At 34.5% G+C, this 15,996-nt stretch overlaps 1 protein-coding gene across 1 annotated transcript in view; it reads right to left on the bottom strand.

Annotated features, from left to right (window-relative positions):
• The window catches only part of WDR72 (WD repeat domain 72), a 91,760-nt gene that overhangs the window by 53,205 nt on the left and 22,559 nt on the right, over positions 1 to 15,996 (bottom strand). The window contains exon 13 of the mRNA XM_053988418.1: positions 11,085 to 11,287. Coding sequence (XP_053844393.1) covers positions 11,085 to 11,287 — 203 coding nt within the window. The remainder of the gene's footprint in view (positions 1 to 11,084; positions 11,288 to 15,996) is intronic.

The following is a 15,996-nucleotide window of genomic DNA, read 5'->3' as shown; positions in this document are numbered from 1 at the left end:
CTGATCCGGCTCTGGGCTCACAAAAAAAAAAAGTACATCACACATCTGCTTGTAAAAGCTGTTTAGGTACTCCTACCCTCCTGTTACATTTGCACTTTGTGGATACTGAAGAACTGTTAACTGAAGCATGGTTACCACACCTAAGGGTCTTATACATTATACTGCCAATGACAGCTCTATTTTATTCTACATAATTTATTCTACGTAATTTTTTTATTCTTGATGGTGGGAAGGAATATTTGTGTTATCTTTTGCTGGATTTGGGTTTGCATTTTTAATCTGTTTTTAACTACTGAAGAGGTTAAAAATCATCTTTTCTTGCAAAAATATTTTTCTCTTCAACCTTTTAAATGAAATAGTAGCATAACAGAAAGTATCTGCAAATGTGCCCCCAAAACATAAATCTATCTCATGCATAGTTTTGCAAAATAGGAAACTTGTAACTGTCTCTTGAATTGTCACAGAAAACAAATACATAAACAACACACAAAATGGCTGGCACAGTGTAAATTAAAGCATTAAATTTATTTCTAAATCCTCTGAGCCCTCAGTTGCTAGAGATGGTAGTCGATAGGAGTAAAAAAAAATTGCCTCCTTGAAATGTGCTTGGTGAACAGCAGCTTGATGATTGGCAGCACAAATAGAAGACAAACGAGAAAGCCTTCAATCTGCAGCTGATGCACAGGAAGAACATGGGGAGCTGAGTTTACAATAGAGAAAACATTACCAAGCTAATGGCACAGGCAATCGTTTGACCACCATGCATCTCTGATAGCAGCAGGGCATCCATTTTCAGTTAAGTGTTAGAGTACCTTTTTGCTTTCTCTGACCACTGCAGGGGTAAAACAACCCAGTGCGTGAAACCCACTGACTGGTAATAAATTACTATATTGGATACTTTTTGTTTTCTTTCAGCAATGACTTTACTGTGTATTCTTGCTATCATTACCAATTAAAGTGGAGCTCACGTTAGCAAGCTGTATCTAACTGTATATCAGTCCTACGCTCCAATTGCTTTGGCAAGAACCACGGGGTCAAGAGGCTCCTTTGACCTTTATCAGCTATGTCTCTCTGACCACTCACTATTTGAAGCAATCTCGACTGAACAGATGGACACTTTTGCAGACTCTATAAAGCTTAGAATATAAAGATAAATGAAATTGTGTTTGGGGCTTCAAACTGGTTTATGAGCATAAAATATAGTTAGCAAGTTCCACAAAAACCTCAGATTTCAAATAGCACATCTTAAACCTACCCCATGAACGAAACACCTTTTTATCTACTGGGAAATTGTATCTTTTGGATGTGTCTTCTACATATAAAATTAAAAGCTTGATGTAACTTATGAGTCTTCTTAGCATTAAGTCCCTTCCAAATTTAGGAAGCCTAATTTCCTTGATCACTAAAAGACAAGCAAGAAGAAAAGCTAGTATCACCTTTTCCCATGACAGCATAGCATACAGCACATGATCAAACATCATTCAGTGGAAGAGTAGTAAGAGAGTGCACATCACTCATCTATTTTATGACTAGAATTTTGATGCAATAATTAAAAAAACAAGGGCTTTAAGAAATGTAAGATAGAGAAATCTGAAATGGGGGTCCAAGTCTTCCCTAAAAGAAACTTCAAATTCTCAACGTCATGCTTGAAGAACTGTTAAAAGTTAGATAGAAATATGGTCTTTCAAGCCTATTTACGTATTTGTAACTTAAAAATAATCTAAGCATTGAATCATGTCTTATTTCAGGTAAATCCCATCAGCAAACCTGCTTTCTTGAGTTGATAACCTTTTTGCAAACACACAGCTATCTTATTTTCTTGCCCTGCTGAAAGGTAAAGCAATCTAGGATATGTGCAAAGATGCATTTATTCAAAAATAGTTACAAGCAGCAGGTATACAATTGAAATAGCACTTAAACATACACCATACACCATCTCTAAAATAACCTGCTGAGGAAGAAAAGATGCAAATTATTGGCTACACTTTCATCTCCACATAAAAACCATATGCACTTCCTAATCCAATAGGAATGTGAATTTAGGAGCATGTGAAGACTTTCTGTCACTAAGAGGATCAATGGTCTCCCAAAGTGTACAAAGAGGCCAGCCTACCTGCCAGAAAGCAACGCTGGCCTCTTCCACAGGGTGAGCATCACACAGTTACAGCACCTCTACCCCAAGGTCATTCATATTCCTTATCTTCCTAGACACCTGACCTAGTCATAGGATCCTTTGATGGCAGCATTCTGAACTTTTTTCTTACTCATTTACCCTTTTTATAGCTCAGTACTCACATATAAAGGACTATGTGTAAAAAGCCTGGAGTCAGTAGTAGTGCCCCAGTTTGCTTTCACATGCAATTTATGCTTGACCTGAGGCTGCATCATTTGGACAATGCAGTCTCGAGCAAATGTGTCAATTCATGATGAATTTTCCCATATGAACTAGTATAAACAAGCTGTTTTGAACTTGCCTTGCATTACTTTTATTATGGTATTTAATTACAGCTCTGGTTGTATTACTGAGGATGCCCAGATCCCCCTATGAATCCACCTCCCAAGAAGAAAAGGCTACAGTATTTTTTGAGTTTGCACCAGTGTTTATCTATCAACTTAATTGCAACATAAGCAGAGTCACCCTTTTTCCTCCCAACACTGTAATCTTTCTTTTTTCTTTTGTTAAGTCCCAGTGGAAGGCTTTACTATCCTCACAGCACTTTGAACAGTAACTGTAGCATCACTGCTGATGCATCTGTGGCACAATGTAAGTAATTAAGCCAAGGAGTCTTCAGACTCAAGCTGTGTGATGAATAGTCTAAGCAACTGAATAAACCCTCTTTTTATCATGTATGGAAGGCCACTGTCAGGCAGATTGTAGTCCAGATGGATCTACTGGGCACAAAAATTTCAATTGTTCAGGAAGAATTGCTAACGCATCTATTCAATTGCTCAATGTGGAGGTCTGGTATGAAAATTTAATGTTTTGCACATTTTGTTTTCAAGTTAACACTCTCTCCCTGTAACACTCATCTTATAGTTTTCTATTGGATTTATTTAAAGTGTACATATAAAAGTGATTCTGGAGACAAATCCTTAAAAGATATCAAAGAATAACAGGCAAGTAAAATTAATATCCTGAATATCCTTCACAATTTTTCAACACTAGGAAACAAGTCTATCCTTTATTTTTCAGAAGAATATTTGAAGAAATGTATGACTTTACAAACAACTTTTGCTTTGCTCTAGAATTCATATCTCTAGCTGTTGTGTTCTGAACACAACACTTTGGACAAAATCTTGTCTAATAATTTTATCATAGAAAGAATATAAAAGTGAACTGTAAATCCACTCATCTCTAACATCCATTTATGACATGGACAGTCTTGGCCTTGAAAAGTTTAGATAGAAAGAAGGAATAAGATGTTGTTTAAAATTAAGTAGTATTTATACACTCAATATTCAAATACTCTGCCTACATCTTAATATATTAATTATTTTGAATGCAAAAGTAAATTTCCTAACCATATCTTTAGAAATATTTACAGCTCAGTGCTGTGTGGTAGTGAAAAATGTCCATCCTCACTCAGCATTTTAGAAAAAAAGATGGAACATCTCCAAAGTTTTCTTGATCATCAACTGGACAAACCATGCTACAGCAATCCAAAGCCACAGACTGCTGGCTCAGGATTTAGGAATTATCATATTGAACTATTTACTGGATGAATGAACATCCTAATATCTGTGAGATATAATGCTGAACATAGAGATACTGCCAACAGGACCTTTATAGGAGCTTGAGAATATTGCTTTGTCCTAAGAAGGACTGATGCATATAAAAATTAAGTTATGTCTGAGTGCTGACTCCAACGGAAACAACATATTTTCCCTGGGCTGTTCTGAGTGCCTTTCCCATCTTGAATTAGAAGAGTCCCACCCAGAAAAATTACCTACATAACAGTTCTAGATCTATTCATAAGCAAGTGACTTTCTACTAAAGAAAAAGAATCAAAAACCATAAAGTCCTGTGTATTCTAGAAAGCGCCATTTTTGAGATTTTAAGAATAGGCAAGCTGGACTTTCTTCAGATCCTATAGCATTCTGAGATGTATCAGGATGGCAGCTAAGTTTCTGTACCCATAGATTTCATACTGTTCTTTCCTTGTAAGCTGTTCAGTTTTACTGCAGAGGCTTCCAAAAGGACAGGTTTTAGAATCAAACATTCTCAGGTGTCTGCTTACATGATTCATCTTTTCCCCTAAGTACTGCAAGAGCTAAACCTGACTACTGGAACAAATTAAAGTTTGAGTATTAATATAAAAAAAAAAAAAAATATATATATATATAAAGAGAATGAACACATAACCACTGCTGTTGTTTTGTTTGTTTGAAATCAAACCATACGTTAGCCAAGGATTTTATTTCTGCTATATAACTGATTCAAGAGTTTCAATTAGCTATGAGAAGGAAGCTAGCAGATAACAAGTCTTTCTTTTGCAGGGTAAGGTTTGTTTGCTGCAATTCCTGTTTCTAAGTTGCATGTAAGATGACGATGTGCTTCTGAAAAAGTCACTCTTTTTTTTTTTTTTAATAGGTATGTGAGGTGGAAACCTAGGAAAGAATCTCATACTGAATTCACTCTGAATTCTTGTTAATATTTTTCTTCACTAAAATAATAATAATTAAACTAGAGACCAGGGAATTAATGTTTAGAATAGAAAAGGTGATTATCAAAACTGTAAAGATTCCACCATATCACTATAATGAATGGTGAAGAATTTAAAGAATACCATTGAACAACATGAAAACAAAGGTTAAAACAAAGATCACATGATTTGTTTTAGAATTAGGCAGAGCACTTGGAAGGAAAAATCAATTAGGCTGATCTACAGAACAAGTCTTCTACACTACGAAAGTAGTAAGGGTAAAATCCAAAATAGGAAAACTCAAACTGCGCCCAGCTCCACAACCAGACCTAAAAGAAACAGTCCTAAGTGGCAAATACATAATGAACACCACTTCCATAAGAGAGAAACTGTATGTTTTTAATTCTAAATCCCTAACCAAAATGCAAACTTTGCTAAAGATTCCAGGAGACAGAAGAGAATTGCAGCATTTCAGAGGTAAAGGAAAAGACAACAATAGCTAGGTTAGCTTCAATAAATCATCCTTCAACACGAAATACTTCACAAGGACTGTTGATATTGACTTTAGATTTATTTCTAGTAGGATACTATAGCAGCCTCTTTAGCTTTATCACATAGTCCAATTAGCTGTCTAGGAAGGGGAAGAAGTTTTAAGTCAGTCACCTGCAGTATAGTCAGAGAGTAGAAAAGAATCAGCGTCAGAAGCACTGAAATAAGTAGTTAAGACTTATTATTACATTTCTGACACCCTGTGTTAATTGCTATCCACGTGTTTAAGACTAAAATGTGCTACAATATCACATTGGCAACTTTTTGGTTTCATTTTGTTTTGAGGCAATCAATGGAGAAAACACAAATCATCAAATTCTTGAGTTGGTGTACTAATTCAAAAACTACATAACTTCCATGAAAGATGGCATGTTGTCAAAGCTATCAATATCCCTCAGCATCATGGTTCTTTTTAACTGCTCCCAATTTAATCTCATAACTCCCAAGTTATTACTTCACTGTAGTTATGTTGCTACTATGGTCTCTTGATAAAATACTTAATTGTAAAATTTCTCAGGAAATGTAGTAATAAATGTTTTGCAACTGAATTATAGAGTAAAAAAACCCCTGTATATATTGAGTCCTTTTTTCTTCACTCATTTTCCTATTATGCTTACTTAATAAACTACTAAATATAGCTACTGAACACTAGTTCCAGAAAAAAAAAACCCAAAACCTTGCAGCAGCAATGCGATGTTACCAACTTTAAGAAGAAATACTCTACTACTTTCTATTTTGCTTTGTCCTTAGTAATCTACTTCACATAAATCACCAAGATCTGTAATTCCCCATAATAATGCTCTAAATATTATAAAAGGAAAGAAATTAAAGGAATCCATGTCTGTGACACCATTGTTTATGGTGCCACTCCTGATTTCCTATTTGCTAAATATTATTTTGTATTTGTGCTTGTATCTTATTTCCATTTTTCTATCAATTTTTCCATCAGTAAGATTTAACTAGCAGCGATTTTCCAGACTTCCAATAACTATTTTATTTTCAAATTGCTTCCCTTGCTATACTAAAACAAATAGCTGCTATTATCCTACAGTCTTCATTTGCCTCTTACTTATTCTGTGCAGCAACAAAGTAGATATTCTTTTATTATTTATAACTTCTGGACATTCTTGCCTTTACATATTTTTGTTTAGAGCAGAATATGTATACTATTATGTAAGAGAATATCAAGTTCTAAAGGACTCCTATTACAACATGCATTAAGAAATTGCTGCATTAATACATCAAAAAATACACATACAAGTCCAAATATAAATTAATGTTTCTCTCCCCATCTTTGCCTTGTCTTATATACACAGTAAAAATATATCTTTTCTAATCTAGATTTTCAGTAGTATAATTTAGGAGTTCAAGCTTCAGCAACCATTGCACAGATTTTATAATCTTCTTTTCCCTCCAATGTTTTTACCCAGACCATACTGAAATCACTAGAAACACTAGTGCATGATAAACACAGGCTTATATCCAAAATATTGAAGCTGAAAAGGTAGGAAACTTTCCAACATGAAGGGTTTCTGGAACATCAGGAAAACAATTCCCAGACACGTCCAGCTTTTTATGTGCATCGATGAAATCTTCATATGATGCACTGGAGCATTTCAATTTTTTTTTTTTTTTTAAATCAGTTTTTCACAGAGCTCCAATTTTCAAACAGAAGTATGACTTAGAGCTATAATGAGAGCTAGTTCCATATGAACACCATGAGCACAGTCTAGCGTGTATTCTATTGTAATTAAGAGCAGTGATTCAATACCTATTGCTACTGGCTGGGTATCATAGCAACCTTGTGTCACTGAATACTGCTGGAAAACTGTTCAGCACTAGCAAGACCATGCTTCAGGAAAATCTACAATGGCACTACAGATTGTCAACATCTGTGGGGGTTGTTACAGAGAGAACAACAAAGAAACCTGCTTTAAAAAAAACCTATACTTAGAAAATTGACAGGGATACTACAGTAGCACTACAAAAAGAAAAAAACACAGAGGAAGGAAAGAACATTTTTTGTCATTAGTTACACAACTTATGCACCCACATCCTAACATCTACCCCTATAAATAGAGTTGCAATAATGCTGCATCATCACATTGTTTATGTATATCCACAAAGCACTGTCTTTTACTTTTTAACTAAACACAAGCATCATTCGCCACCAACATTAATCTGGAAATAAAACAGCTTCATTTTCAAAATAATATTTAAACTTTCACAAATGAACTCTAGATAGTCTTGTATAAATCTGCAAAAAAAAAAAAAAGAGAAAACAGGTTACTATGAACAAGAACCCAATATTGATTTTTCTGCGGTGCAGTAAAGCATCTCCATTCTATTTGGCTGCTGTCAAAGCCACTCTTTAACAGCTGGAGTCAAATTGCACTATTTACAGCAAGAGCCCTTGTCAAGTGGACCATAAGTATTCTAACAATACACTATTCAAATGGCACTTTGCCACACAAATTGCTGACTTGATGAATACCCTATGTCAATGACTAAGGCCAATATAAAAGTTTCATTTTTATGAGAGGTTTTACATTCACACATTAAGTAAAGCTTTCTTGAAGAACTACTAAGCTATATATTTTGGGTCTTTTGACATTAAAAATAATTAAAAACTGTTTAAATATATCAAGGGGATTTGACAACATTAATATGGATCTTGTGTTAACTGCATTTGTCACACTCATCTGTTATTGGTACTCCCACTGGCACGTGCAGCACAATAAAAGAATTAAAATGGTCAAAACACCATGAAATCAAAACACTCTGCTTTTGTATCCATGATTTACATGATGGCAAAAGTTCTGAAAGAAAGCCTTTGGAGCTGGACTACTATGTGAGGATATTTATCTTTTTTAGGATGGAGGAAAGAGACCATTATTTTGAAAACCATTCTTTCATCTTAAATATGATATGAATGGTAAAACAATGTAATAATGGCAAGAATAAATGCTGAATTTTACTTGCAATCTTTATGTGGATAACTCATTGTACAAAAGGATCACTCTCAATTACAATACCAACAGGACAGAATAGCTACCCATTCATTTTTCCTGTCACATACATCTTCTGAAATTGAGTTCCTTAATATATGCTAAAATTCATGATGGGGTTTTTTGATAGAAAAGTATTAACAATTTAGTATGTTGTTAAATTTCTAATACACAATTTGCCAAAGAAGGAAATCGATACTGAAATACTCATTCTATATTAAAATCTGCTGATAATCTGAAAGTTTTGTGATATTTTTACGTGTGTAGTAATTATATGCTTTAATTAATAGGGCATGGAATGTTGAAGTCTGATAAGCACAGTCCTCTCACTAATTACATGGGATCTGAATTTCTAGAATATTTCAAGATGCTAAAATAGAATGATGCAAAAGAGTCAATAGAGCACTTTTTCAAAAACCTTATAAATTTTTTTTCTGCACAAAACTTAAGAAAAACAGGAGATTTCATAACAAGTTTTCAATTTAGCAATTGAACAACAGTGCAAAAAATGCTGCAGAGTTCCACACTCCTTTTGTGTAGCCAGCACTGGGCTTCTGCAATAGCATTAAGGGGACTTCCATTGTTGTGTTTTTCCCAGGTTCAGCTACACTAAATACATTTAGGCTCCAACATCTCCCACACCAATCTACAGAACCCTCTCCAATGCAGATGCAAGTGGGAAGAAGCTCTGAATGTACTGGATGACACATGTTTGATGAAAGAAAAGTGCTTTTCCAAGTACAGAACTTAATTTATTATGAATTTAGACAAACCTAACAGGTCTGCAGTGACAAAAAAAGAATACGAAACTAAAAAAAATATTTTGACAGAAGAAGTCTAAGAGACATCAATAGTATTCTTAATAAGTTTGCATTTGGACAAAACAATTAATAAGCAATATTTAAACATGAATATAGAATAATATTTTGATAAATCAGAGCAGACAAGATGTATAGCAAATCAAAAAAGCACTACAAATTGCTAAATTTCCATGGTTTCCTGTTGTGATATTTCTCCCAATTTAAGATCATGATAATTCCTAAAGCATGTTAAACTCCACGCTTTAAAGTTTACAAAAAACTCCTTTCCCTTATTCCATAATCAGCACATTTTCTTTCCTCCCACCTTGTTAAATCCATGCAATTTTTATTTTAATAGTCATACCTAAAACTACTTACCAAACAACTACCAAAACTTTTTTCTTTTGTTCCTATTTAAGAAGGCAAGAAGAAACTATTCCTTTTAACAAACTAACAGGGAGATCAGATTCTGTGTCAATGGCCAACTAGTGCACCATCTGCCCCACAACATGCTCAGCAGGATTACGCACTAATAAGACTTTTCAGAAAATGGGATCAAAAAGAACTTTAGAAATCAGACTAAGGTTAGTAAAAGGTCAAAGAAAAATATTAAGAGTTAAACTACAATCATTAAAAACTCTATGTAATATGTAAATTTGAAGATACAAGGAAGAAAAGAACATAAAATTCCAGAGTGAGGACTTGGATCAAGCTGTATTTTATCAGTTTTGAAATACCTGCTACTTCATTTCCTGTAATTAATAAAGGCCAGAGACCATTCTGAAGGCTGTTTCTATGTGTGATGGAAGGCAAGCATTTTTTGCTCTCAATACTTGTGGTAAAATACCTTTTATGTACATTGAGGGTTGAGGAATAGCAGACATGACTTCTGTTTATTGCAGAGAACAGAATTCCCAAAATCCATTAATTAAAAAGTGGTAATCAAGAACAAACAACATAAGAGCCCTATTCTTAAGATACACTCTAATCAAGAGTTCAGTGAATATATTACCTCCTGGTGCACTAATAGGGTTTAAGAAAATAAGTTTGTACCATTTTTTTGCCCTATATTTTTTTGCCCTATATGAAAAAGGCAATGTCCATCTCATTGAATTTGAGATTGTATTAAATTAGACATAGTTATAATAATCAGTTTTAAATTAGCAAATACCATATTAATTTTTTAATATCTACAAATAACTGATAGAAGTACAGATTTATCTAGGCCAACAAGAAAATAGAGGGACTATTACATTTTTAATCTTAACTTCTTGTGATTTGATGTCTCAGTACTCATTTTCTCAGTTTTAACATCACAATCACACTACTTTAAGCATATTATTTGCTTCTATTACTTATTCAAAACAAAAAGAAAGAGCACATTTTTTCCATCCGTCTCATTAGCTGGTTTAATGATTTTGGTAGGAAAGTATTTCTAGATAAAGCCAAATACAAATTTCTCCCTGGCCAAATCTTTCCTGAAGATGATCATACCTATTTGCAGCCCAGTACCTCACAAGAGTATTACCATCTTCTTTTTATCCAATAAGGTGCCAAATTTAATGACACTAATAAAAACATAAGGCACTTGCAGTCTATTCTGTGATGATGCTGAGAGAAAACACACAGCCCATAAAAACCATCTCTGATTGACAAGAGGGATCTGTGGTCTCATTAGAAGAGCAGTAAGAGAAAGACCAAGAGCATGAGATCACTGTGTGCTTGTTCTCAAGACATACACATTTGAGTGGGTCTAAGGCGTATTCAGCTGTTGTCAGGGTACTACTGACAGGTGCAGTCACAAGCTAGAGGCATGAGGAAATAGGATCTAACTACAGGTAACAAGGTCTGAGAAAATCCTTTTGAGATTAGCTACTAATGACCTTGCCTAAGTCCCTCTGCCAATTTTCCTCATTTGTCTATGAAATGGGGTTGAAGGCATAAAAACTGAGCTAGTCAGAAGAAGCCTTTATAAACTAAAAATGAAGCCACCATCCCACTTAGTCATCAGTGGGTGATATGGTAAAGAATTGGAAGGAATCACCACTAATTGCTCTGGAAAAATGCTCTCTCTTCACTTTTACCTTATCTGAAGATTTCTCTATATGAGCGGGATAAGGGCCCGTGCCATGCTTATATGAGCTGGAGTGTTTGTATCCAGAACTCTTGCTCCGTTTTGACTCCTGAGACACAGGAAGTAGAGCATCTGCCACTAAGTACTCTGAATCTTCAATGGAAGTAAGAATTGCTCTTGCTGCATCACCAGTTTCATGCCGTTCCAGTGTGCCTAGAGAAACACAACAGAAGTTGTAACTTTTCCAGTGAGATATACTATCACATCTCTATCATAGTATTAATAGAGTACACGACATGTGAGCAAATAAACCACAAAATATTTACAGATGAGGCAAATAACTACTCTTTTAAAAAACTAAAAATATATTCCACACTATTACTATTAAAAAATAAAGCTTAATTTCTAAAGAAACCACTACAGCAAAGCAAATAACTTTGTGTCAGACCACAAGCAGCTCCAGATATTTTATACATGTGGAGTGAGACGCAGTTTTCAAAGGGAGCCAAAAGATATTCACAAAAATATCACCTCCCCTAACTGCTCAAAACAGTAATTTGTTTTCTCTTCACAAACCCCTCCCAGAGCACCTATATCATTAACAGCGTAAACAACAACACATTTATGTAATATTTTAGTGCTGTCCTCTAGTGTTCTGAATTACAAATAACAAGAGAAAGCTCAATTTTTTTTCATTCCATTACTAAAAATTTTCAGACATAAAGACGGTTTATACATTAATATACATGTAACTTAGTCATTTGGGATATGAATGTGATGTTTCAGAGACTACTTCATCACTTGTGTGACTCTCTGGAATCTAAATCCTCTAGATGTTATACCCAGTTATTACTTTAATTACTTTAGTAAAAATTTTATTTATTTATTTATTTATTTAGTAATAATTTTAGTAATACTATTTTAATTATAAATAACATTGAAAATATCAAAACTGAGCTTAAATGTATTTGAAATCAGCTACTATTATATACTACACATATCCTATAGGAATTAAAAGAAATTGCTGAAATAGCATGTTTCCTATAAATATCCTAGATAAAATACATCTGAAGGGTTTTTCAAGTATTAAATATCAGCTATAAAATGAAATGTTTTTCCCTTAAGTTTGAATTCTTTCTACCCTCAAGTAATGCAACATGAATTTTCCCTTTCACGGCTACAAGAAAAAAATGTGTAACATTGAAGTTCTATCAGTAACACCTGCTAAAAATATTGGACTGGGATTGAGGGATCTCATACAATAAGTCTTTGTGTGTATATGTGTGTATAAAATCTCTTTATCTGAAATTATTTCTCTGAAACTCATCCATTTCTTTTCACTGCTGTATCACCTCTACTACTCATATGACAAGTCTTTGAATTCAGAGCAGAAGAAAATAGGGCACCTGTTTCTTTGTCCCCTATAAAAATCAGTTGAACACCACAGACTACCACAATATTACACTGAAAGAAATAAGGATCAGCCCCAGTTGTTTTTAACATGCCATTCTCTTAATTCTTCCCCAGGACTTGCAGCCAGTGCCAGGGACCATTACAGAACAGAATGGTTACTGAAAGGAAAGTTAAGTTGCCCAGAAGGTCTTCATAGTTAGACTGTCTACCAAGCTCCCAAGCACAGACACATTTCAGGAACACAAAGAGTGTGTCTATAGATGCCTACAAGGGATGATTGTACAGTTCACACTGGACATGAGCAAACATTCTTACAAGTACTAAAGCATTTACAAAGTGAAGAAGTTCGGAAATAATACAGTCATTCAGCTAATATTATTTTGCCTTCTTTATATGTGTAAAGTAGCCTTTCAAGCTATAAACATGCCACAGAACTATGTAGATTATTCAGAGCACAATATGTACAAAACTCAAATCAATCATTGTGCTTCCTACTTTTAAGTGGAGGGGTCTATCACCTTCTGTGGCAAGTCCACTACACAGTGAATATTTGTACGCATGTATATACAAAGATATATCAAACCTTGCTTTCTGTAACACTTTTTTCAATACAATTCACTGCTGGAGTCCTCAAGACTATCATAATATTCCCGTGAAATTACCGGGTATCCTGTTCCTTTTAAGAGAAATTACAGTAAATTTTTAATAAACCCAAGACTTTTGGGGGCATGGTACGAAATTTTGACAACCTGACTATACATAGTCTTTGGTAAGAGCTTCCAAACATGTCTTGGTAGCACCAGATGCATATGAGTGCTTCAGCAGCAGTCATCCCTCAGAGTCAGACCATTCTGTGGGATAATCTAGTGGATATATAATAGAATATAATTTAGTTAAGGCTATCACACTACAGACAGACTTGGGTTATTTTCCATATATCAGAGCTTTTCTCTGGCAACAGCTTCAGAGCCAATTTTTCAACTTCTGGTTGAAGAAAAAAATTTTAGTTGACAGAATAAGAAACATACCAGAAGTAGTAAAAGGTACAGAAAATCTGACAGCAGAATTTAACCTTGGGAGGCAATGGCCTGAATAGAATATACAGGTATTCTCAATGTACATTAAAGCAAATTCATGTTTTATATATTTAACACACATCTTATTTTAAGCAGATGACAGATATGGTTCTATATATTACAGACTTACCAGATGCAAAGTGAAGTAGTTGGGTTACTGAACATTTCTGCTGCTACTGAACATTTCTGTTGCTAACAAACTTTTCTTTAAGTGCATCAGAACAATGCCATTGCAAGAATACCATTGTTGAATAATTTGGAGAAGGGAAAATTAACATCTTATCAACTGAAAAAAGCCCTTCTGGGTTTACACTAAGCAAGAAACAGGGCTTAGCTTCTCACATAGAGAACTTACAATTGGTCTGTTTTTTAATTTTCATTTGTAAAGCACATTTATAGGGAGGAACATTGAATAGCAAATGCTCTAGACAACCAGCTTATTTTCTCACTAACAGAACACTATGACACCCTAAAATCAATTTGAAAAACTCCTGTTACATATTTATATCATTTATATATATCTCATAACAGCTATCTCAAATCCCTTTAAAGTAGCACCTTCCAGAAAATGCCTAGTTTCTTAAAAAAAACCCCATCCTTTCTTGCATATACTACCCAATCCTGTTCCCTATTATGAACATCTGTATGTACAAATTTTGTGTACAGCTGGTACTGCAATAAAATGGCACAAAGTGCATAGGAAAATGCATGATCCTGAAAGTGTTTATATTTATAGTATATAAATATTATTTATATTATATGCTAAACTTTACTCTTCTGAATAGCCCAAAATACTCATTTACAGAGCAAATAGTCAGCAGAAACAAAATAAAGGAAGAGACCTATAGTCTGTGATGCCTGAATACATCTGAGAAACAAACAGGAAAGATGAGGGAAAAGGATTTAGAAACCTGTATATATGACAAAGACTTTCTGACTACTGCAAACAGGTAAAATAATACTGGGGCAGGGTGGTTATTGTTCAAAAACTGTTATTTGTTAGGAATATGCTTAAAGGAAAATAAAAATAAAGAGTAAGAAAAGAAAGCTTGTAGATGAGAGTACAGAAAAGAGGACAGAAATAAGATTCACTCTCAAACCTGAAGTATTTAAGTACAAATAAGCCTAAAGGATTTTGATTGAAGAGCATAAAATAACAATGGATGAACAGGAAAAGATAGGGGTATCCACACAGCAGCAACACTACTGCTATGACCCCCTACTATACATACAAAATACAGGAAAAGAAAGTCTTTATCTCTCTAAAGCTGTGACCATGGCAACCAAGTCTCAGGAACAGACAAGAGTGGAGTATTTCACTCTCCTGGGCAGCTCTGGACCACCAGATGTGACTGGCTGGAGACTGCTACAACATCTTATTCTTCCTGTGGACCAAGTACTACAAATTGTGTCTCTTGGTGCTAGTGCTGTCCACACAGTTCTCTGGGTTCTGCATACTGAAGGATGCATTTTTACTGGAGAGGTCATGCATATCATCCTGCCTCAAGACAAGGCATTCACTGCCATCACATGACCTGTCATATCATCAGGCTCCAGTGCTCTCTGTTTGCTGTCACAGCTAAAGTATTGAAAATCCTCAATATTGCACTGTTGCGGTGACCTAGTAACTCAGATGACTCTTACAGCATAACAGTGCTCTGTGAATGAGAAATTATTTCAGAATTGATTTTATTTAAAAACAGCATGTGGTTGAGAACAAATCCTTTTCTTTACTAGTAGTCAAAACAGAAAACTCAGCATTCAGAACAAGTACCATCTGTAATGTTAGTTGGTTTATTTTCTGTTAAGATCTTCTCTTCTATAAATACCTATTTCACCTGAAAAAAACCCTCCCAACACACTTTCTTCTATGATGGTAGAGTACGGCATACAGAAATTTTGTGTTCCTTGCTACAAAAATACTTGAATTTTACAATTCTACAATCTTGCTCCAAGACAGCTGGCAAGCACTTTGTTTGAAAAATTTCTCCTTACTGCTAGTACTACCACTCCAATATCAATTGGCCCAAAACACATGGAACAAACACTGCATTAAGAATATCTATTCCAAACAATATAAAGACAAAAGTAAATGCCATCTAGCAAATAGAAATAGGATAGATTACACAAAGTCCAGCCTATTAAAATAATTAATAATATTTTAAAAGGAATATTACTTTAAGCATGACATTAAAAATGGAGATGCCCTGTGATGTGTCTTTGCAGACCCTCCTTACTCATTTTTGCATTTGGAAGATTTCTGTCATGTCCAACTCTGTGTGTTATTGACATTCTTCAGAATACACACTTTCAGAAGAGCATTAGCAAACTACTGTCAATATCCTTCAGCTGAAAAAAAGCAATGAACATCAACACAAAGAAACCCACTGAAATAAAATTTATAATGGTAGTTTATATATGTGGGTAAAAAGA

The sequence above is a fragment of the Vidua macroura genome, chromosome 12 (genome assembly GCF_024509145.1).
Source record: "Vidua macroura isolate BioBank_ID:100142 chromosome 12, ASM2450914v1, whole genome shotgun sequence".
Taxonomy (NCBI): Eukaryota; Metazoa; Chordata; class Aves; order Passeriformes; family Viduidae; genus Vidua; species Vidua macroura.
This window is presented reverse-complemented; position numbering and strand designations above follow the sequence as displayed.